General features: G+C 38.6%; 1 protein-coding gene across 1 annotated transcript; it reads right to left on the bottom strand.

The window, feature by feature from the left end:
- Window positions 1–537: 537 nt before the first annotated feature.
- Window positions 538–21473, bottom strand: BMT2 (base methyltransferase of 25S rRNA 2 homolog). Its single transcript, XM_026039284.1, has 4 exons — window positions 21336–21473; window positions 13144–13317; window positions 8036–8150; window positions 538–3673 (listed from the first exon to the last, which is right to left on the bottom strand). Exons 1-4 carry the CDS (start codon window positions 21404–21406, stop codon window positions 3044–3046), a joined length of 990 nt encoding a protein of 329 aa, XP_025895069.1. The 5' UTR covers window positions 21407–21473; the 3' UTR covers window positions 538–3043.
- Between the last annotated feature and the right edge of the window lie 1561 nt (window positions 21474–23034).

The following is a 23034-nucleotide window of genomic DNA, read 5'->3' as shown; positions in this document are numbered from 1 at the left end:
CAGYGGTGGCAGTTTAAGGAGGCAGGCAAAGAAAAAGTGGAATTCCTCCAGTTAATCYTGTGTCAGAAAACAGTTAATCCTATGTCACAAACCCTTTCATAAAGCAGGGACCAAAACTTGATATAGAAAAGGTGAATTCAAAGTACCAAATTAAACATCTTTACTATAATTCCATTTTTGATAAAAATATACTCAGCACATGTGTTTTCTTGAAAATAGGAAAAGGAAAGGAAAGGAATAGGAAAGGAAAAGGCTATGCACTGATTTTACTGGACTCCAAGGAGGGAAAAGGGAGAGAAAAAAACAAAGCAAACAAGCTCACCCCAAACAGTTTATAAAAAGGTGAGAAAAGGTTTTCTTTTTTCCTTTTTTTTTTTAATAAATGTGCTTTGTTCACAAAAAGTAGTGATATAAAGACAACAGAAATGCAAATACACATTTTTTCCTTTTGTCCCCAAAACCATATGGATGAGAAATCTTCAGAAATCTTCCTCATCTCCTCTTGAGTTATGATTTTGAAACACTTCATAATCTACAGATATTCTTCTTGCATCAAAGGCAAATACTACAAAACTCCTGCTATTGCCACCGTACTGTTTACAGAGAGGTTTAAATATTCCTGTAAATTCCACATTCCTCCTCCACTGCAACCCRCTGTCCACTGAGGAAAACAAACATGCAGAAACTCCCAAAGAAAACACTTCAGGTATTTAGAATGAGCAGCAAGAGAACTAACTTCCATGTTCCTCTGGTCCCTAAAGCACAAATAAAATGGTGTCACCAAGTTGCCAAATAGCTCTAAATTGTAAGTGTTAGTCAATTTAAAGTTATTTCTGGTAAATTTTGAACTGCACTGCTTATCTGTACAAATCACAACCCAAATTATATTGAACAATGCCAACATTTATGGTAGTTGGTAAATAACTTCAAAAGGAATATTTTTAATTAAAATATTAGGCACACTTTGATGTATGCACAAATTAAATTTCTGTAAACAACTGAATTAACAGCACCCATATTTTAGCTTTCACATGAGCATTGCTGGAGTCAGTAGTTTCTGGGAAGAAAAAAGGTTTTGACTAACAAGCACTTYAGTGCAAGTGAACTTTAAACGTTAGCTGCAAGCACTGAGTTCTAGTTCACTGTACATCCATAGTGCAACTCTGTTAATATTTTCAGTAGAAAACGTTAACAATCAACTATGATCTTTGTTTTGGAGCCTAATCTTCAGTTTTACACCTCAAAATATAATTATTTTCCATGCCATGATGCCATTCAATAACAAATTCCATTCAAATATTAAGGAATACATTAAATTTATGTGCAAGAGAAAAAAAACTTAAAAGAACAAAACCCTGCAGTACAGTTCATGTTTTAGTGAAAATATGACCAATATAGGATGACTTTTTATAGGAAAATAGGCAAACTGTGACCCTTCAGTGCAAAACTTGAATGGAAGGGGTTAGTTTTGTCTTTATAGTAACCACTGTGAATGCCACAGTAAAACTGCAGTTCACATGGTAACTTCAGGATTCCAACTCCAGAGTGGCAGGTTAATCTAACAAAACGGTGCAAGGTATCCAGCCATTTGTGAAACTAYTTGTTAGTATTTTCTACCATGTTCCTGAAGTCAGTATGAAATCCATGATGTGGCAACCAGGTTGAACCATGTGTGATTAGGTGTTCCCATACAGATTTAGTAAAACTCAAGCTCACAAACCTGAAATTGCTGGCCACTCTTTCTAAATGGAGGGCAATCTAAGCTAAATTAATACTGAATCCTCTATTTCTACACCTCTGAAYAGAACTTCCACCCTCTCCCAAAAAAACATAAATTAGTCACACAATTAAAAAAAACACCTTCATGAACATAAAACACAACCTCCAGCTTGTTACATTGCAGAGCAGTTTTCAGAAAGCTATTTTTCATATAACCATACATAAAATTGGGGTCCAAATAAGCAAACCCATGTATGTTCATTTCACTGGTATACGTGGTCCAAATCTACTTCTTTGAGCACATAGGTGCAGCCTTGAAAAACTTACACAATTAGGTTGCTTTTACAGAATTRGCCTGCAGTTATAACCTGGGAGGTCAACAGCAAAGGACACTTAAACAGTTGTGTTTTTTTWAAAAAAAGCATAAATAGTTTAAAACTTGACAGAAACCACCCTGTTTCCCTCAAACCTCACAGTCTGGATAGAAAGGAGAACACCATCATTGGGGAAATACTGATGCACATTAGTGGTAGCACAATCAAAAGTGCAAAACCACCTYGGAGCTTTGAAGTGCAGCCTAATTGTCCTCTGTGAGGGTAACCTCAGAGGCTGTCCTCAACACTGCTGTGGGGGTAACCTCGTCACCATTCCCCTGCCTACCTGCCGCTTAGGGAAATGAAGTTACACAGTGGGAATAACTATGGATGAATGTATTCCAAATGTTTGGGTGTCACGTTGATTTGGTGTTACCTCAAGAAGGCTGCAGTGGAGGTAAAAATCAAATGTGCAAGCGTTACAATTTCACTCTAGTTGCATCTGGGCTGGAGAAATAAGTTTTTGCAAAAAGAGCTTTGTTCCATGATTCAAGGACATGTGTAACCAAGTGTCTTAAACCATCTGCACATGTAATTAAAGTGCAAATTATTTCTTCCTACATAAACTCCTCCAAAGCCCACCAACTCCAGTGCCTTAAGCTCAACAACACTAACAGTTAAAATATTGAAACATTTAGCATATTAAATAGAATTCACACTTCACAGCACTAAAGAAAAGAATGGTACCTTTCTGGAAGAAAAAAATTAGTGATAAATTGCAAAGAAAGTAACAGCAATTTATGCTATGACCTGAGTCATTTGCATAAAACTTGTATTTTTCACTTTGATACAAGAATAAATTCTAAAAGTCAAAAGTAGAAAAAAATAGCAAACTCTGTAAACCTTTGCATCTTTATGCAGACCGTTTTTGTGTGTTGAGCCCATGTTTGTTAGTACAGCAAAATTAGTTAAGCAAGAGGCTCGACTGAAAGGGCTTTTCAACTACTACACTAACTTAGAAGCAATATAGGGTCTTCCAGCTCATAAAAAGGGATGGAACTAGATTGGCTTTCTCCAGAGTCCGAGTCGTACGGAGCATCGGGCAGCTCCGTAAATCCGTAAGCGAGCTGCTCATCTTCTGTATCCGACCGGACATAGCAGGAAGTGTTGGAATACTCCTCCTCTTCTATGCTGTTGAAATCCTGTGGGATATACAACATTCCTGGGTAGTTCCTGCTAACTAAGTCACTTGTTGTTTGCAGGGAGGTTTTCCTAAATGCCATCAGATGCATATGAGAAAACTTAGAATACTTGAAGCGTTTAAAGCCCAACGATTCTATGGCAATTTTCCAGCTTTTCATCATCATTGCACGGCGATTCTGGTGGGATGAGTCAGGAGTGATTACGAGCAATAAGCCATTTAATACGAGAAGTTCATGGGCCTTCTTGCAGCATATCCATCGTTGATAGGGCGATGGGAAGTAAGAAAGGAGGAGGGAAAAAACGACGACGTGGAACAGTTCTCCGGGTAGAGAATCAATGGGATTTTTCAGTTGCTTAAGAAAGGCATCTATAGCATCTTGTGCCAGTTGGAGAGGTTGCTGAATTTGAAGATTTAAGAAGTCACATTTGTATACACTCTAGTGRGGAAAAACAAAACAGAAAAGAAAAAGCCAAACAAATCAAGATTAGTTTAAAGGAGAATTAACAATTCAAATCCACAGGATAATCATCATAAACAGATCCCTTTGTTCCCTTGAGGATATTTCAAGTCTGCTGAAAAAATTACTCTTGCTAGTAGATCAAAATACTGATTTTAAAATAGCATGTGATAGCTGGCAGAGTTGCAAAGAAAATTTTTAGATGAGGAACAATTTATTGGAGATTTGATAGCTATAAGAACAGCTCATTTTTTAAAAATGAATATAGCAGATTAGCCCTAACAAAATGTTTGTCATGTGTGAAAAAGAAAAAAAGAGGGAGAGAGACTCCATTGCTTTTGTTTCTGCAGAAGTTGGAAGCTAAAATCACCCCATACCAACTACCAAATTTCCCCGTCTTCCCAGTATTCCAGTATTCCAGTATTCCGTACTGCCACGTCAGTACRGTTGCATACTCAAATGTGGCAACAGCACAAAATAATATAATTCTTTAAAAAAAGAAAAAATCTAGATCATATTTTTCATAAACTTGATATCAGTGATTARGAAATAAAATTGACCACATGATGTGGTGGTGCAGGAACAGGAAGCAGCTCCGGCGAGCGCGGCTGTATTGGGAGTGACTGCCAGGGAGCTGCTCTGCAGTAAGGACTTGAATCCACGACTAGAACCAGCACTTGGGGGGCAGTTACCATGAAACAGAAAGGCTCTAAATTCATCAGCTGATCTTCTGTGTGCCCAAGCCATCAAAGACAGGAAATGACAACAAAATAACATACCAARTAAGTTCGTAACATCCTCAATCATAGCACATTCTCAAAAATATAATCTAAAAGTAATATTACTATTTACTTTRACACTGCATAGTCAACAATACCTGGGATTGACTTCTCTTATTGAAAATGATGTTTAAGATGAAATATTTCAATTCAAAAGTATTAAAAAAATAGTATTTGTGACTAGAGAATCTACAATGAATGACAGATTTCTAAAAAAAAAAGTGAAAATAAAAACAGAAAAAAAAAATCTGTTAAGCACCGCTAAAAGGTAGTTAAATCTAATGCATTTTCATACCCCCAAAACACTTATAGTACATTTTACAAAACAATAATGAAAAAGGTAATACCATTGTAAAGGTATTTATAAACCAATTCACATACACAACTATCTGCAAGTAGAAGACATTATTTTTGTTCTCATAAAATCATTTTAGCTTCAGAGATTAAGCAGAAATAAATAGTCAGTGTCTCCCAAATCTGTGATTTATTTTTCACTGGCTTTAATCTTGGTCACTTGTGTAAAAAAAAAAAAAGAGTTGCATTATGTGGCTATGATCAAGCAATTTTAATATTTTAATTGCAACCACTATACCTGCAGGGCTACTTTCTGCTTCCTTGTGATATTTAGCATAGGAAATTAAAATGTATTAATAGATATCATGAAGCTACAACTGTTAAAGCAGTACTTCAAAGTACATTTTTTTGGGTAACATAAGTGTTACTTCTAAGTGAAGTTACTAAGTTAGATGTAGCACATACACATCTGAAGAGAAGAGCTGGGACTGCTATTCTGAATAGGCCATTAGTGACCTACAGACACGTTTATTCAGGATGCTGCAGGGCTGGCCAAGCTGGAAACAGGAATCTCAGACTCATCAGCTCCATTTTGGAACGGGTCCTTAGTGTGCATGGCAGGTGTGAGCGGGGCACAGAGCACCCCCATGTCCCTGCTCGCCAGCTACAGCACCAGCCACCCCGGAGTCCCCACGAGACGGGCACCAGGGAGCTGCTCAGGCGCACACGGGCCTGCAGTGACCCTGTGGACCCRCACAGCAGCCCTGCTGCAAGCCCCACCACCCCGGGGTGTTACTGCTGCTGCAGAAGGCAAGAATTCAGGGCCTTATCACCCCATTTTGCCCTGACACATCCTGAAAAACTGGTCAGTATACAGGAATTGCAGCTTCCTGACTACCCCTTTTCCTATTACCTGGCCTGGGTTACTCACATCCTCCATTACATCCACAGAATAACCTAGCTGGGAGTTTTCTGATTATGGTTTTGGTCACTTTAAATTTCAACTCATTTTCATGAATTAGGAAAAAAAGTAGTTTTCTTATGAAACTWTCATGACAGATTGCATAGCAGATTATTTACTATGTACATCTGAGAACTGGATTCTGCTCGTGCCACACAGGTGTGTGAGCTCCCATTAGTCACCGAGAGCCGGTCAAAGCAGCGCGTGAGGTGAGGATGTGAGTCACCTCACTGTGAAGCAGCAAACATTGGGGTGTCAGTGATTACTTTATGACTAGACTTCACTGCCTGCAGTGGGAACCCAGACACCTCCCTTAGATGTAGATACCTAGATGCGCCTCACCTGGCAATTTAATTGCCACATGTTCCCATTTCCGATGCCTTAGGCTGCTGCTCCACTGCATAGGCAGCTCCTTTGCATCCTGTGACATGCTCACCTGTGTAGGCTTCTCAGATGTCCTGAGACATCTTAAGGAATATCACAGAATCGTAGGCTGGTTGAGGTTGGAATGAACCATGGGAGATTATCCAGTCCAAATCCCCTGCACAAACACAGTCTCCACAGTCTCGCACARTCTATGCATGTGGCAYAGGGTAGCATCCAGGTGGGTTTTGAGTATCTCCAGACAAGGAGCCTCCACAACTTCTCTGGGCAGCTTGTTCCAGGGCTCTGTCACCCTCATGGTGAAGTTAAAACATTTTCCCTCAAATTCGGGTGGAACTTCCCGTACTTCAGACTGTGGCCGTKGCCTCTTGTCTTATCGTTGGCCACCACCTGCCCCCATCCTGACACCCTCCCTTAAGGACTGGATCAGATCCCCTCTCAGCCATCTCTTCTTCAGGCTGAACAGGCCCGGCTCTCTCAGCCTCTCCTCACAGCAGAGACGCTCCAGCCCCCTCACGTAGCTCTACTGGGCTCTCTCCAGTGGCTCCATGTCCTTCTTGTACTGGGGGCCCAGGACAGGAGCCCATATTCCAGAGGTGGCCTCATCAGGGCTGAGTGGAGGGSGAAGATCATCTCCCTAGACCTGCTGGCAACGCTCTTCCTGGTGCAYCCTGGATACTATTGGCCATCTTGGCCACAAGGGCACRTTGCTGCCTCATCAATGTATGCAAATATGTTTRGGCAGCTAATGCTAATCCCTCACATTAGACAAGATGAAGTCCATTCAAAGTTTCTTTATGTTTTAGTTGAAATTAGCATTGAATTACGTAAAGAAAGAAAAAAAGATTTTTCTGGAATCCTTCATTAGCACCAGGCATATGAAGGTATCAGTTAGGCATTTAGCAGAGTAGGCCTGGTGACCACAACAAAATACAAGCCATATTTGCATGTAAATCACACTGTGCACCAAATACCRCCCGTCCCGTTGTAGGGCAGCAGTACTTTCCAAGTTAACTGTTATTGCACCGTTAGGCAATTCTTCTCCTCTGCTCTGCTTCTGGCCACTAATCGTTATACAGCCTGTTACAAAAATCCAACTATGTAGAAGGCGTCAAAATGCAAATGATAAAATTTCCTCTCTCCTCCCCCCGCAAAAAGATACACACTCCATTATTTGTGGCCCATTTGCCATATTGCTTTGTTAGTCAATCACACTTGGACTCACAAAGGTCAGGTTAAGAGGGAAAGACAAAAGACAAAATGTATTTCAGAAGCAAATAGCAAATGTATTTCAGAGCAAATGCAGCTATTTACTCCATAGTATTTGCAAGAAAAGGCATCCTAAGCTGATACACTTATCTGCAGCACCAAGAAAGATCAATAATATTTGCAGCAATAAACTGAAAGGCCCCACTTATTAACACCCTTTCCCTCAGAATTGTCCCCACTGATCATTTCTTTCTGCCAGTAAACRCAGTCTCTGAGAGAAACCCTTCAAGCATAAATCTACTTACATTTTGAGAACTTTTAAGATGCAAGAACTTAATGTGAAATGCTATTAAAAGATTGCTACAAACACCTTCCAAAACTTGAGAACCACAAAAATATTATAAAAGGTGTAACTCAAAAATATGAATCATTTTAAATAAAATGATGCTCTAGGTGACCTGCACGTGCAAGAGTTTGGACTAGATGATCTCTAAAGGTCCCTTCCAACCTTATGGATTCTATGATTTGAGCTCTCTATTACTAAACCCTGGTACTTGTTCATATGAATGGAGGTGGTAAGAAGACCACAACTCAGAGCAAGGATATTTAGGATAAATATTTAAGTATTAAATATGCATTTAAAAAAAACTTAAAAAAGAATCTAAAATATCTGAGAAGGAAACAAAATATTAATTCAACAAGTATATTACATACCTCAACAGCTGGAACAATATCTATGCCAACTGTCAGAAATTCTTCAAACTTCAGAAATGGATTAAAGCAGCTACCAACATCGAGTAATCTGATCTTTCCCAAGGAGTGGAGCAATCTAAAAAGCAATAAAAAACATCACAGTTTCAGCAAACTAATACAGAAAAACAACTTGTAGTGTTCTCCAATAGTGACTAATAGAAATTAATGCATTGTTTAAATTGCTGATGTGCATACAAAAACCAAGCCCCAACAGTAAAGCAGATGGTCCTCAGTTATTAATACTGTAATAATTGTGATTTGTGCAACTTGTAGTAACAAACTAAAAGGCTGTATGGGTGCCTGTTATTCAGGTTGATCAGTTTACCCTGTCTTTCCCTATTTTATCTTCCGTTTTTATTATTATTTTGATTTTTTTAACCATATGTCTTAAGTCACACAAGTTACCTCTGTCACAATATCAGGAGTTCAACAAGAAACTTTCAATACTACCAATTTGTCTTTTCCATTTTAAAGGGCACCTGGTGTCAAGCGCTGCAAGCTGATTTAACAAAGACATGACACACAACAGTGTTATGAAATAAACAAAACAAAATCTCTAAAAATGGAAGTATGTAATTATTCCCTATATTTTTATCTAAACAACCCAACATTTAAACTTAACGCTAAGTAGCCCTCCTTGACCAATGCCCAGAGGAACATTTGTGGTCCTCCAGCTTGCAACAAAAGGCAATTTCATGATGCCTAGTGCAGCTGCCACTCCATATATAGTGGTACAGATAAGATCTATACAACTGTACAGAAGTACTTATATTCACCTATCCCATTGCAACTAAAAATTTTGCCTCCTCCTGGCACTTCTTTGACATGCTGCCCAAACTGTCCCTCTATAAGGACAAGAGTCTGCACTCAGTTACACTCACATCAAGAACTTCTTGATGTTCTTGAGCAGAATTCTGCTCAAGTCTGCTAGCAGACACCTACCTGTATCTCCCTACTCTTTAAAACATGATGCAGATAAATGCATCTAAGCATGAAAAAAGTATATTTTTTATATATATATATATATATATATATATATGTATATACTACACAGTCAGGAATAACTGGTTAGGCCAGCAGTGCCAAAGAGTTCGAGCTCTTTTTCTTGGATCAGCTGCATATAAATGCAGATGGCATATAAACATTTCTATTGCAATTATTAAAATCCTAGGATATGTAAAATCCATTAACAAAGAGCAACAAAGGTGAATTCATGGCTCCAACAGGGAGGAGAACAACTTGCTAGCAAGAAAATGTTCCTATTTGCTTCAAACGTCTGTCTCGAAGCTCAGCTGCCTCCTCTAAAATAGCCTGTGTCATCTTTCTGGGAAACATTCAGCCCTGGGGACACAGATGACTGGAAAAAACTTCCAGAAATCCATGTACCCAGCCAGTGGTGTCCAGTGAAACCACGGYTGGACTGAGAGCAACAATAAAGAGCAGGAACACAAAATACAGCAGACACCTTCTTTGAAAAGGAGATCTGAGCTCTCTAGGTTTCTCCTTAAAACTCCTCCTCAACTCCCAACAGAAAGGATGTTCTTGCTGAAGTGCAAGAACAACCCTTGTAATTCAGTAAGATAATGCCAAGTTTAAAGATTTTGCTTCTACATGGAATAGAAGATATCCATGGGATGTTTCTGTCGAACTGCAACCCACAACAAGGCTAACGGCTCTTACAATAATTATAATAATATAATAAAATAATAATAATATCTCTAATTCTCAATTAAAACAGAACAAAGCACCAGATTTGTCAGCAAGCTGGTCAGAACAGAGTGAGATTTCAGAATGAAGGTGACAATGATTTTCTTCCCAGTTTGGCTACCAAACTCAAGGCACCCTGTACAACAGGAGTTTGAATTTTAGAGGAGCATAGGGATGCTAATAGCCATAGATTACAAGGGCCGAAGTCATTTCTCTTTCCGTGAAGGCTTCGTCCAGGGCTGCTCAGAACAGCATCCTGTCTAGTGGCTGCCGATACCAACAGCAGATTAATGAAGCCAACAAATGAAAAGATGATGCAGAAACTAAAAGCAAAAGTCACTTTTCACTGTATTTTTTCATTCGAACAAAAACACCTGCAATTGTACGTAAGCTTGCCTTCTATGTAGCAAATGAATGGAAATCGCATGTGGCCAGAGAAAACAAAATATRCAGGAATACTGGGGCTCCATAGCTCAGTGCAGAAAAAGCTTCCCTTAGAGAAAAAGGGCAATAAAATTCAATTTAAAAGGCTAGATGCAATACCCAAACAGATTAAAAGAAAATAATGCAAACCAGAGCCCTCTGCTCTCCAGGAGAGCCCGCTCCGCTCGCAGAGCGGGCCCGGGCGCGTCGCAGCCTCCCCGGCTGCTCTCTCTGCGAAGGGCCCGGCTGCCGCGCGGCTCCTGGCCGGGCACAGGCTCCTGTCGCGCTGCTGCCGAGGGCAGCACTGCCTGCAGTCACCGTGCAGCAGAGGCGCCCACACCAGCCCTGCTGAGCTCAGCCAAGGCGCTGGCCTCAAGGGGGAGAAGCTCCCGTCCTCACTCGGACAGCGGCACCACCTCGGAGGCAATTGGCRGCCTGCGTCCACTGCAGATGGACTTGGAAAACTTGTACGTAGCAGTTATTGAGATGCTCACTTGTGTGTCCGCTCTGCTGCTGGCTGTCAGCATTAGCTGCCTCTCAGAGCACAAGTGTAATGAATTGCTTAATAACAGTTCTCAGGCTGCTAACTCTCAGTGTAGATAGATAAACAAACAGAGCATAGTTATGCAACCAAGAGGAAAGAAGGAATTGTAGGGTGCACCTCAAGAGACAGTCAAACCAGGACAAGTGAAAAAACAAACGTACTGAAGAAGTCATTATCCCTACCATTAAGCTAGGGTACCTTTAGGTCAGCTTAAGGGAAAAAGAAGAAAAACTGGACTCAAAAATTAAGCAAAAGGGACTGATTTGTTGAAAGGAACGAGTGTCAAACAGCAGATAAGAGTTGTTTTTGTCTTGTAAGACTGAATCACTTTGAAGGCCAGCTTCATGACAGGTTGAGTGTTAGAAATGTGATGTTGGCTAAATGAAACTGATTCTAGAATGGGAGGAAACACTGAAAASAATGTTACTTTGTACAGAGATGCCCAAGATAACTTTGTACTTCATAGAGGAAATTATAGAAAGTGAATGAATTTTAGCTTCTCTGGACACTAATTTAACCGCTTGGCCTCRCTGCTCCAAGGCCTGCACAGCTGCTGAAAACACGGCTCCCACTTGCTGGTTCCTGGGCGAGGCTCTGGAATCTGCCCTTTGTCACCTACGGGCGTGTCAATGCACGYGCACTTTTCAGGTTGGAGAAAATCTGAAGACCATCACCCATGGCTAAATTAACCAATACTTTTAAAGTTATGAAATGAAAACCTTCCTACCCATGCTGATTAGATCAAAAGCTAAGGCGAGAGACAGCAAAACAAACACATTCAYGTGTAGTTCCCTCTGCAGTGGGGACCTCTGCATGATGCACAAAGAGACACAGAGGGTAAAACGCTGTATCATGACAAGACCTTGGACTGGAAAACAAATCAGCTCGAAGTAGTGTCTGATCACCAAAGCAATCCTTTAAACAACTGCGTAGCAACGAAAAGCTATTTAATGTTGAAATTATATGTTAATAAATGTTAGCCTTATTTAGATGCTCTAAGGTATTAACATGTAATCGGTCTTCTGTGAGAATGTGCTTGATGGTTCTCATTAAAAGCAAGTATTCATTCTTGGGTTGATTTAGCAGTATTTGCACTAAAAGGGGAGAGGAAAGAAAAAAAAAGAAAATGGAAGGAAAATAAAGAGAGGCAAACTTATTATGGGAAACTATTACCTTCATTCTGGAAGCATCTGTTGCCTTGTCATAATAGAAACCACAGAAGGGAAAGTGTTTTCATTTTGCTTCCAACTATTCAGCTACGTGAGCATGAGATCTTTACAGCATCTGCAAGTTATTCTACAAACASCAACCACAAAATGCCACCTGATAAGGCTACAAAGACATTTGCTAATAAGCACTGGTAACGTGCTTGCCACTTTTCTAATCAACGCTACATCTGCCCTGAAGTGCTGCTCACAGGAGGCAAGACGCTGCGATGAGAAAATCTCTTCACAGCACAGAATCAATACACCACTTTGGTCCTACTTCAGACAGTGGCAAGAGGTGGTCTGTGGAGAATATAAATTGAGTCATACAAGCAGCATTCYACCACCACACGCTTTTGCCTTCATTATTCCATTATACAGGCAATGTATGAAATTCTCCCCGACACACATTAGCAAGCTACTAATGTGTTCTATGATATTTGGGAAAAAATGGGTTGGTACAGTAATAAAGAAACGCCCTCAAATAAAGTAGRAAAAAARGAAAGAGAGAGGGAGAAAGTAATAGGCAAAGGACACTCCAGAACACCAAGAATAAAATTCATATTTCAGCTAAGGTGCAAGACAAAATTAAAACCTTTGTTAAGAAAATACCTCAAGGACATCAAAGCCAATGATCACATCTAAAATTAGTGGTTATAATTCAAGAATCCTTTTCATGTATATAATTGGAATCAAGAGTTTCTCCATRATTATTTTTGAAAAGAAAGTTTTAAGTACTCTAATATTTACATTTAGGCCCTTARTACTTACATAAGCAATTGTCTTTTCAACAATGCTGAACAGCCATTATATTTTAACTTAATTAACACCTCCCTTATTCCACCTCAAACTTTAATATAAATTGCACTGAGGCCAATGGCAGGCAAAAGCAAAATTGTTTTGACAGTTGAATGAAGATGACTAAATTGTCCTTCCCAAGCTATTTTATGGCATCCAAAAGACACTACCATGTAAGTATTTTTTGAAATATGTGTGTGTGTGTGTGTGTGTGTATATATATATATGTGTGTATATATATATACATATATATATATATGTATATATATACACATACATTCAATGAAAATACCTGTAGCTATTACAATTGTGTCAGGCTGACTAATATCAGAGGAAAATAGATAATCTTATCACACAATGAGAAAAGAGTCTCCAAGGCAGGTAAAACTTACTCCTCCGTTACAGCTTCATGATTTGTCAGGCTAAATGTTGGCAAAGGTTCTTCAATCTTGGGAGCCTGGGAAACACTTAAGGCTGGAGTGGTCTTAGAAGCAAGAAGTGCTCTTTTTTCATCTTTTTCGAGTGCTTTTCTTTTTCCACCATTCTGAAAATATTCACGACATACACTAAAAAGAGAGAGGAAAAGAAAAGGTTTTCCCAAAACAGAACAATTTTATCATTATCATCATCAATGTATGACATGAGCCAGGTTTAAAAGATAAGTGTGCTGTCAGCTTTTAAGCTAAACTGACTGCACTCTACTCCAAACTTGACTTTGATTAATCAGGTTGGAAAAAGACRGGATACAACCAAACACACTTGAAATCAAGAGTGTTACTTCAGTGCCAAGAATGTGGCCGTAAGTCCCAGTTAAGTAAAYAGATTCAAATGAGTGTTGGCTGGGCAGGCTTGTGGAGGAAGCCAGTGGAGGTCTTGCCACAGCATCAGGAGAAGGCAGCTTGAGCCATCACATTGCACACGTGGACACGCCACAGCCCTCCCCTGCGGTCAGCAATGAGCCCCCCATAACTGCAGGGGCTTATCTGTGGTTTTTGGGCCATAACGAGCAGAAAGGTTAACCAGTTTAAAGGAACCAACATTATCAAAAAGCAAGTTAAATTGCACAGGCATCCTTTAACCAGCAGCAGTGTACGAGTGTATTCCAGAGAATAACTGAGTTGTGTCCACAAAAYAGATCTAGAATTGGAAACAATTTGTTGCTGTGAAATTAAAAAGCCTGACACCTTGTACAACACAGCATTTTTAATTAGATGTGCCAGTCAAGTATTTGCATGAAAAAAAATAACAAAAATTGTACTTGTTTGAATGTTTTCATGACAGCAATTGTTTATGATGCTGTTTTGAAAGCAAATTCAATTTTCCTCTGACAAAGCTGCAGAGCTTTGAAGGTTACATTCCAGCAAACACAAATCCAACTTTAATTTAATAAGGGCTTATATGAAACAGGATCAAGATAATATAGTATTTCATATTACTTAAGACTCAGGTAAGCATATGCTGGTATAACACCACATTTAATCAACAATGGAGAGGACAACTTAAAATATTCAGGTCTCATCTGAAGGATAATTATCTTCTAGGCACCAAATATATCCAATCTCCTCCATATAACATGCACAAATAAGTCAGTAAAGTCAAGCTTTGTACAGGGAAACACACAACTAAACAGGTACAAACAGAGGYTGTTTTATTCCCAGCTGGCAGGAAGGAACCAGCTTTCAACCATGAAACATGTAACTACGGTAGCACCTTGTGTTCAGGTTATTAATTCTTTGCTCTGAGGGGAAAAAATAAGTTACCTTGGACACATTTCTGTGACAGCGTGGTTGTATGGCCTCAAGATCAAGACTGACCTGTGTCTAATAATCTCAAAGCACAGGCAAGTTTTACTTGCTCAAGCAGGCCCTAGGCATCCTTGCACTTAATATAAAATGCACACAATAACCTTAAGTAGAAGTCACGGCCACGTGAGCAAAATAGTCAAAATTACATTCATAACCAACAACTTTATAGTTACAATTCCACAGTGACCAATGTGTTTTTCACATCAAGGAGAAGTTGGGAAAGTAAGAGATCTGCATTTGAACCGCATGGAACAGGATCACAGAGAGGCCTGAACACGAGCCCAGGCTACAGCAACCCCAACACATCTGCTGTGAAATTGCCCTAACTCCACCAGAGAGCACAGGCAGGGGAGAGCAGCTCTGCAGAGACCCGRGAGTCCTGCTGCATCCATGTGTAGAAAGATCTGAAGAGATGATGGAAAGAGGATGGGGTGACTTTTCAGTAGTGCCCAGTGATAGGATGAGAGGCAACAGGCACAAGCTGAAATGCAGAAAGGTTCATGTGAACATGGACAAATGTCTTTACTGTTCACTTTACTGAGCACTGGAACTGGTTGCCCAGAGAGACTTTGTGCTCTCCATCCTTGGAGATGCTCAAAGTCTGCCTGGACACAGTCCTGGGCACTGTGCTGTAGGTGTGTGAGCAGGAAGGTTGGACAAYGAGATCTCCAAGGGGGTCCCTTCCAACCTCAACTGTTCTCTGATTCTGAGAAACAACCAATCAAAAAACAGTTGAAGTCTGTTGTTTAGTTTGTCTGAAAGAGGTAACACTTTAAAGCAAACAAAAAACCTCAACCCCAGAACAATATCTGAATTATTGCTGATGTAGTAGTTGCATTTTACGCTATATATATGGTAATTATTTGTTCATAAGCATATAATCAATGTGGGATTATGTCTTTCATAGCTGTTTAGTTCTGTGTGTTATTTAGTCTGAAAGAAAACACATTTTTAATATATATAGAGTATATATACAGTACCTTATTAGCTTGTTAGCATCTTGCTTAATGACTTCATTTTTATTCTAAAAAGGTCTTTTTTTCTTATTATCTCTTAAAGTATTTTGAATCAGTGGCAGTTGAAATAATGTCACACAGCTATCAATATCGACATGCAGGCCGGAAGATATCAGAAAGGCCACAGTCACAGGGAAACACTGTTTGCTCTCCTCAACTCCTGATGTTATCTCCTTGTTAACTCACTAGAAGCTGGCACGTTGTCAGGGTGCTGCTGTACAGGAGGAGAACAGGATACTTTAAAAACGTGGCATCCACTCTCTTGCCACCATGAAGAAATTATTTTTCCCTGCCCGCTGTTATTATGGCCAACTGCTAGTTTCTCTTTCTACCTTGTCTTGCCAAATGAGTTCAACTAACTCACTCACGAAGGGTCCTCTCCATTTCGGTATTCCTGGGGCTACAGGAACTCTGACAGAACTGCTATTTGTTGCCACGCTGGCTCCTATGGCCTTCCAGGAGCTCTCTGTGCTCTCACTCCAGAGAAGGGGGCTAAATTTCCCTTCATTTACCATGGAGTACAAGGCAGCATATGGGCACTCATACCCATATGAGTATATTTGATTAGCTACTGAAAAGGTCATAATGAAATTTATTCCATGCAGCACCTTTCCTCATGTTAACTTGTTGATGTAGCCAAAAAGTTCAGCTTTACAGCTATTATAACCTGCAATTGCTCACATGTGCTTTTGAGCACACAGTTACCTGAGACTCTGCACTTAACAGCTGTCTYGGGTAATGAGCAGAACATCCCTTAATTATTTACAAAGAGAAATAAAATTAAGGAATCTATTTTATTAATCTGGGAACTGTCATAACTCCACTTTTAACTGACACTTAAACAGTCTTTGATGATACATCTTTAGTTTTACAATTAACATACTTGTTTATAAGGAGTTGTGAAATTTAAGCTGAGACTTACTGACTGTAGAAATAAACATTTCAGTTTTAAACTATTTAAGTCTGCTGGCAGAAAGACAGGTGAATTGCCCAAGTCATGTCTTTGCTTTAAAAAACACTTGGTATTTTCACAGGGAAACTTGTTTTTCATACTTAAAACCCTCAAATTGTAAACAACTTGCTCAAGTTGAAAAGAATCCCTGTACTTGGGTTGGACACTCTAAATAGCTTCGGTCTGAGTTGATATGAACACACATYCTTTGGAGAAAAGTTGAGAAATGGAAATGAATTAGTAGCCAGATCTTTCTGACAAGATTATAAAAACTAAATTAGCATTAATATGGTCAACTTGTACTTGGGCCAAAAGCAATTTATGATAGCCTTTTCCTAAGTTTAAGAGCCTCTAATGACACAAAATCTTAAAGATGCCATTATCTCACCCTCCAAACGTTAAAGAAAAATAAATATTAAGGTAGGTATAATTGTTAACTTTCCTTGTATACATTAACCCTAACTGGGAGAGCAGAAAAGTTCACGTCTGTATTTCTGTACCAGAAAACATTCCATTATTGTGAGGAGCACACAGCTTTAGGTTAAGGAAATTCAGAACATGTGACAACAGCAGGTTTCTCAATCTGAAGTACTGTAATTATGTTAACTACCTCTTGTTAAATTTCAACTAATGAAACCTGTACTAAGGAAACCTCCATTTTTTGCACTTTATTTTTCATATTTGATCTGATTTCTAGCTTTTTTAGATATTTTCTTTTTAAGAAATATAACCKGTCTGTCATCAGCTGTTTCTCTGGTGTTGTTTTCCAATCTGAGACCAGCTTTTAGATGCAGTATCCTGCACTGCTGGAAGATTCCAAGAACTTGGAAGTCTGTTTTCATTTCTAAATCATATTCCTCCCCCCGCCCCGCTTTTTACCCAGAGAAAGTAAACTTCTAGGCAAAATTCATCATTTAAAAACACATATTTTATATATTTTTATATTATATATTAATATTATATTTTATATATTTTTATATTATATAGTGTGTGTATATTTATATATATATATATATATATTTATATATATATATATAGTGCTGAAGGAACTTCAAACACTCATTTAATCCATCTTTCAACCCCAGGATCAACTTTCTAATTCTAGCAGAAACCTGTTATTCTCCAAATCCCTGGAACACATGACTTAGCCAAAGTATCACCTTGGCTGATGCATTGCAAGAAAAATGCAGCTCAGCTCCAATAAAGATAAAGAAATGCTCATATATTTTCCTTTTCTTTCACCACAAAAGCCTAATTTTTTTTCTAGAACTTGAACCTGTTGAGTCAAAAGAAGAGAAGGCTAAAAACTGCCAAATGCTAAATAAAGTCAAAAGAATACTTTACATATCTCTCAAACTATTTTCTTATTTATATACTCCAGTACTGTGCCTGCCTTTATTGCAAAAGTATCCCAAGACTGTTTCATATTCAGTTTGTGATGTGCTATAAAATCCAAATGCTTTTCTATAGGCACTGACATATAACCAATTTACTCCCCCTCTTGTATTACTATAACTGATATAGTCGGTAATATCATTCTTACTTCTAATCTTGTTCTCAAACTTCGTGTTCTAATTTGAAAATGTAATAAACAGATTCTGCATTTTAGTAGATTGCTAATGAAAATATTGGTTACTAATAAATGCATATGGATACTTACAGAGCCCTACTCAATATATCCTGTTTAAAATAATTTTTTCCACATTTTTCCAAGCAGTCTATATTTACCCTACAATAATCTGATCAAGGCCCTTCTTTTTATAGAACTGTCAAACAACTTTTTAAAACCGGCAGATTCACAATAGCAATTTTGGGTTAATTAGAAGAGAAGTGGATTGTTTTTTATTTAAAAAAAATAGCCRAGTCAACAGAAGTCTTAACACTGATGCAAAAGCAACAGAAAGAAACAAATCTGCTGGTCTGGCTTATTTTGTTCTAACTCKAACCAGAACAGGGCAGCGTTCACTGTCTGCACAAAGGTTGACTAGCCTACCTATGCCAGCAAAAAATAAGGGTTAGAATAATTGTTTGGTCTAAACATCATCTTATCTTACATTGGTTTAGGATTTACACTGTAATAAAAAGAAACAGAAGAGCAACACAAGTGCTAATTTCCAACTACAATTTGCTACTCCGTCTTCAGTTTTCTAAAGATAAGAAAGCAAAGAAAGGACTACCAAGTTCAAGATTTTTACRCGAGAACCCAAGGGATCACCAACGTGCATACGAAATGGGACAAAATTCAAAGCACTCCTCCCCACTTAGTTAAGTTGAGAGTTGTCCTCTCAAGCCAAAGTCTTGAGAGTTGTCCTGAAGCAATACATGARAGCAAACTGGCCCTACATGAGGCAGTATATGGCCTGCAGAGTCTATCACACAGTGCTACAGGGCTGTACATTTGGCTTTCTAGGATTTCGAGCTTCCAACTGAAATTTAACACATGAGCTACTGTCCTGCTACCTACCTACCATGCAGAGGCAAGGCTGAGGCATGGAGCAAGAGCTCTCACTGGAGGCTGGTGCCAGTCAAGTTCTCTTGCATGCAACGAAGCAACCGAACACAGGGAGGAGTAACGACAAGGGGACCTGCCTTCCCTCTGGCTGGAGCCCTCCTAGCCCTCCAAGGAGGGACAAAACATTGCATCCCAGTATCTAGCTACACAGGCCTCACTTTAATCCAAGAGACACACAGAAGTGAAAAGTAACCTCCTTCTACAGACTTAGATCTCTTTACCACTTAACTTTGCAAACTAAAAGGGCATGTGCCTTATTTGGAGTTTTATACTAAAATAGTACGTTTTAATGTTTTTTTCACCAAGGCGATTCTCTTTAATACAAGCTCATGATGCAGAGCCCGAACTTATTGCCTTCTTCAACCATTTGCTTTGTAAATCTTGCAGAAACTACAAACAAGTGAAACCTTCAGGCAAAGCCAGAAAGCTTCAGGTAGAGGTTATCAGCTGTTTCTCCAGCGTACACAAGCAACATTTATCTTGTCCTAACAGGACACAAGCATCGGCACAAAATAAGGGAATACACCGGTTAGCTGAAATTACTTTAAAGTAAGCTCAAATAACTCTAGTGAAGAAGTTAAACATATCAGTTTGTGGTCAAATTGTAAGAAAATATCAAGCAATGTTCCACGGGAATCTCTTCCTGGGTCTAGTACAATTAGTATTTTCAGATAGCTTGAGCATTGCAACAGTGTGTCCCCCTTTTAATTGATCTGTGAATGATGCCAAGCCAGACAGAAGAAGGTGCTGCAAGAAACTGCAGTATTAGAATGCAAAATGATTCAAGAGAAGATGATTTAGTAAAGAGCACAATAGTCAACAGTTCCAGAGAAGTAATGAATGGCACAAGTACAAGAAAACAACTTGCAGCTAAGGGAGCCTGTAAAACAGAGACTGGCACTTGTGTATCATAAGTGAGCATAAATCTAGGCAAACAAGAATTTACTGCAACCTCAGTAGTATTTTTCCATTTCACATATCCCTGACGAAGCCAGTGGGATAATGTCCAATTTTGGCTCYATTTGTTTCCAAGTGATTCACTTCTTGGGACTTGGGACGGGGATACATGAACTGCAACCAGAAAATAGGATCTAGGAGGTGGTACTGAAATAAAAAGAAAATACTTAAAAAATAATAAAAAGAATAAGAATAAAGAATAAAGAATAAAAACAAAGTACTGAAAAAATGGATTTCAAATGCTTGAAGTGTTATATCTCTGTGGTAGAGAGAAAGGAAATAAACTTGTTATTACTTGCTCCATTCCCAGCAGAAAAAACAGCTCTAGATGCCACTGAAGTGATGCACACTAGAAAATTGTAACAAATCTAAATTTAGTGATGAGATGCCTGCTTTTCAGTGCCCTTTGCTCACCATTTTGCAACAGACACCCACAGGGAACAACAGACTTGAACAGAATATTACTTTCTTAATACCTAATCTATTTGAGATCTAAAGATCACAATAGAAAATGGAAAGGCTTTCAAACATCTAGACATCTTATCTCTCTGAGACTAGAGGGGCTGCAGCATCTTCCACATACATCTAAAGCCATCTCTGAAGCTGGGGCTAGGGATTAGTTCTTTCCAAGGTTAGATTCCAACAACATTTGGTTTTATTCTGAGGCACAGATTCCATTATATGCCTGAGACACCACCTCCGTTTAGGAATCCTAGCGACAAATCTCTCCTCTTTTAGRGATTAGTTTCCTCAGGGATTAAAACAGTTGAATAAAACTCAATTCATGACTTAAATCTCTAATATTTATTGGGTTGTCATTAGCAGGCTTCCCATTTTAAACAAGTTTCATGTGTTTAAAGTTCATTGCAAATGATTAGGCCTTGGAAACTTAGTGGCAAGGCTTTATATTTAGAGGTCAAACACTACTATATTTATACACACAAACCAAATCAAAACAGTCCTGTAAATTAGACTTAAGGTACATCTTCTGTATTTGTCCAGCTTWCATTCAGGCAAGAAGGTATGAAATTACTTCATAAGCAACAGCTGCATGTATTTATATATGTATATTAAAAATGTATATATTTGTATATATATATATTTGCTGAAARTAACACTTAAAATATCTCAGATGATTAAGAAACCATAGCATATGAATTGTTTCCTTTTAAGTTGCAACAGCAGAAAAGGCTTTTTTGTTTTATGAAGCAATAAGACTTGACATTTTACATACAGATTTGTAAAAATGGCAAAAAGAGTCAGGAAAACATTTAAGCCTTGTACTATAAATGATTGCTAGTAAAAATATGCAACTGTATCTTTCAAATACATTAAGAATTACCTGCAGCACCATTCAATTCGGCCTTCCCCTTCACAAGTTTTGGCCCAGTGATTATCTGCCAAGTTTTTCATTGCCACAGCGTATTCGCTCAGTGTCTCCTCATCCTCACAGTGCTCACGCCAGATCTTATCAAAGTCTCCCACTAAACAAAACAACAAGAAAAAAAAGCACATTAAATACAAAGTCTCTAATTATGTCTATGGTAAGCCATCATCTTTAAGCTAAACAAGCTTCATAATTTACTAATCCTTCACTAGCACGCAACAGAACAAAACAAGGTTTCYTTTCATTAGTTACACACAAAATTCCAGGTTTCAGGAAAGGAAGGGACCTGAGTACATTGGAAGTTAGTAATATTCCCATTATATGGTTTTGTTCAATGGTTCTCTGAAATTAAAATTATCATGGAGATCCCTTTTCAAGTTTCTGTTTAATTTATAGGTATTAAACATAACAAACGTTTTAGAAATTAAAGCCTGAAAAGTCTCCATGGACAGGTTAATCTTCTGGCTTCTCATCTTGTTTAAAAAAAAAAAAAGTCTTGCAGATTAAATTCTGGCATAAACATGATGCTTCTCTCTTTTACTGCTACATACCACTTCTAGCTTGCTTTATGTAAGGCACTACTAAACAAAAAAACCCATAAATGCTATTTTTAGCTAGCCACAATTCCCATTGCGGTTCCTACAGCATAAAAACCCGTCACACCTTAAAAAAAAAAAGAAAACCATTTATACCCCCAAAAAATAAAAGTAGATCCTAATTAGCATGACGTTCAGTATTCCTTTTGTGCCCCTTAATCACAAACATCTAATACAATCTACACATCTAATACATATGTGCACATGTACATCTAATACACATCTAATACAAAYACACGTAAATGTGAAAAACAAGCGTCTACTGCTCTTGCACCCTAACAGCCGACACAGCCAAGAGGAGGCACCTGGAGTACAGCTCTCAGTTAAGATTTGGCTCAGACAACCAATATACTTTTCACAGCATGGCTCCAGAATTAGTAGACTTTAATTTAACAAAGAAATACTCAAAAAGTGGGTCATACATAGCTGACAATAACGCCTGTCCCAGCCTGAAGGTAGCTCATAGCAGCTGTGGTGGCATGAGCTAATAAGAGGGTTTTTTTTTTTTTTTTAAACTGACTGCAAGTGTTTTGAAGGGCTTAGTTATTTATTGCCAACAAAACAGTTTTCTTACATTGGCAACTTTTCATTTGCATGTGTGCAAACCTCTTGCTTGTGTCCTACAATAAGAGAAGGCTTAMGCCAACCAGCCAGGTCCTGCCTATTCAAGTTTGATTCAAGGGTGTTATGACAATCATCTCTTCTTCAAGAAGAATCAGATAGCACCCTTGTTCCAGCATCAACTAAATGAGTCATGTTTCAAATTAGATGTTTACACTACYTTGTGTAAGAGGGCATTCAAGACGGAAAAAAAAAACAAGGAATGGTCACAGTACTATTTACTTCTTACACAAACTAGGGATGTCAAAGGAGAGAAAGTGTAAAGAAGCAACTAAGCAACTGTTTTGTTCACTGCACAACTAGTGCACACAAGAAAGCTCAGAATTTTTAGCCTGAACAAAATAAATACTTTATTTCGGCTATTTTCCATGTGACCCAAGTCAGCAGACGTGTGTGCTGCAGAAAGAGGTGCTAGCAGAGTCACCACAGCAGAACAC

This window comes from Nothoprocta perdicaria, unplaced genomic scaffold, assembly GCF_003342845.1.
Source record: "Nothoprocta perdicaria isolate Ctin4 unplaced genomic scaffold, notPer1 scaffold_227, whole genome shotgun sequence".
In the NCBI taxonomy this organism is placed as follows: Eukaryota; Metazoa; Chordata; class Aves; order Tinamiformes; family Tinamidae; genus Nothoprocta; species Nothoprocta perdicaria.
This window is presented reverse-complemented; position numbering and strand designations above follow the sequence as displayed.

Excerpts from the sequence above, each read along its gene's own strand:
- BMT2 (XM_026039284.1), bottom strand. The coding sequence starts at position 21,406 with ATGAAAAACTTGGCAGATAATCACTGGGCCAAAACTTGTGAAGGGGAA. Across the intron at positions 13,318-21,335 it reads CGAATTGAATGGTGCTGCAG|TGTATGTCGTGAATATTTTC; the intron begins GTAATTCTTAAT and ends CTCTCTTTTTAG. Across the intron at positions 8,151-13,143 it reads CATGAAGCTGTAACGGAGGA|ATTGCTCCACTCCTTGGGAA; the intron begins GTAAGTTTTACC and ends ATTGCTTTTTAG.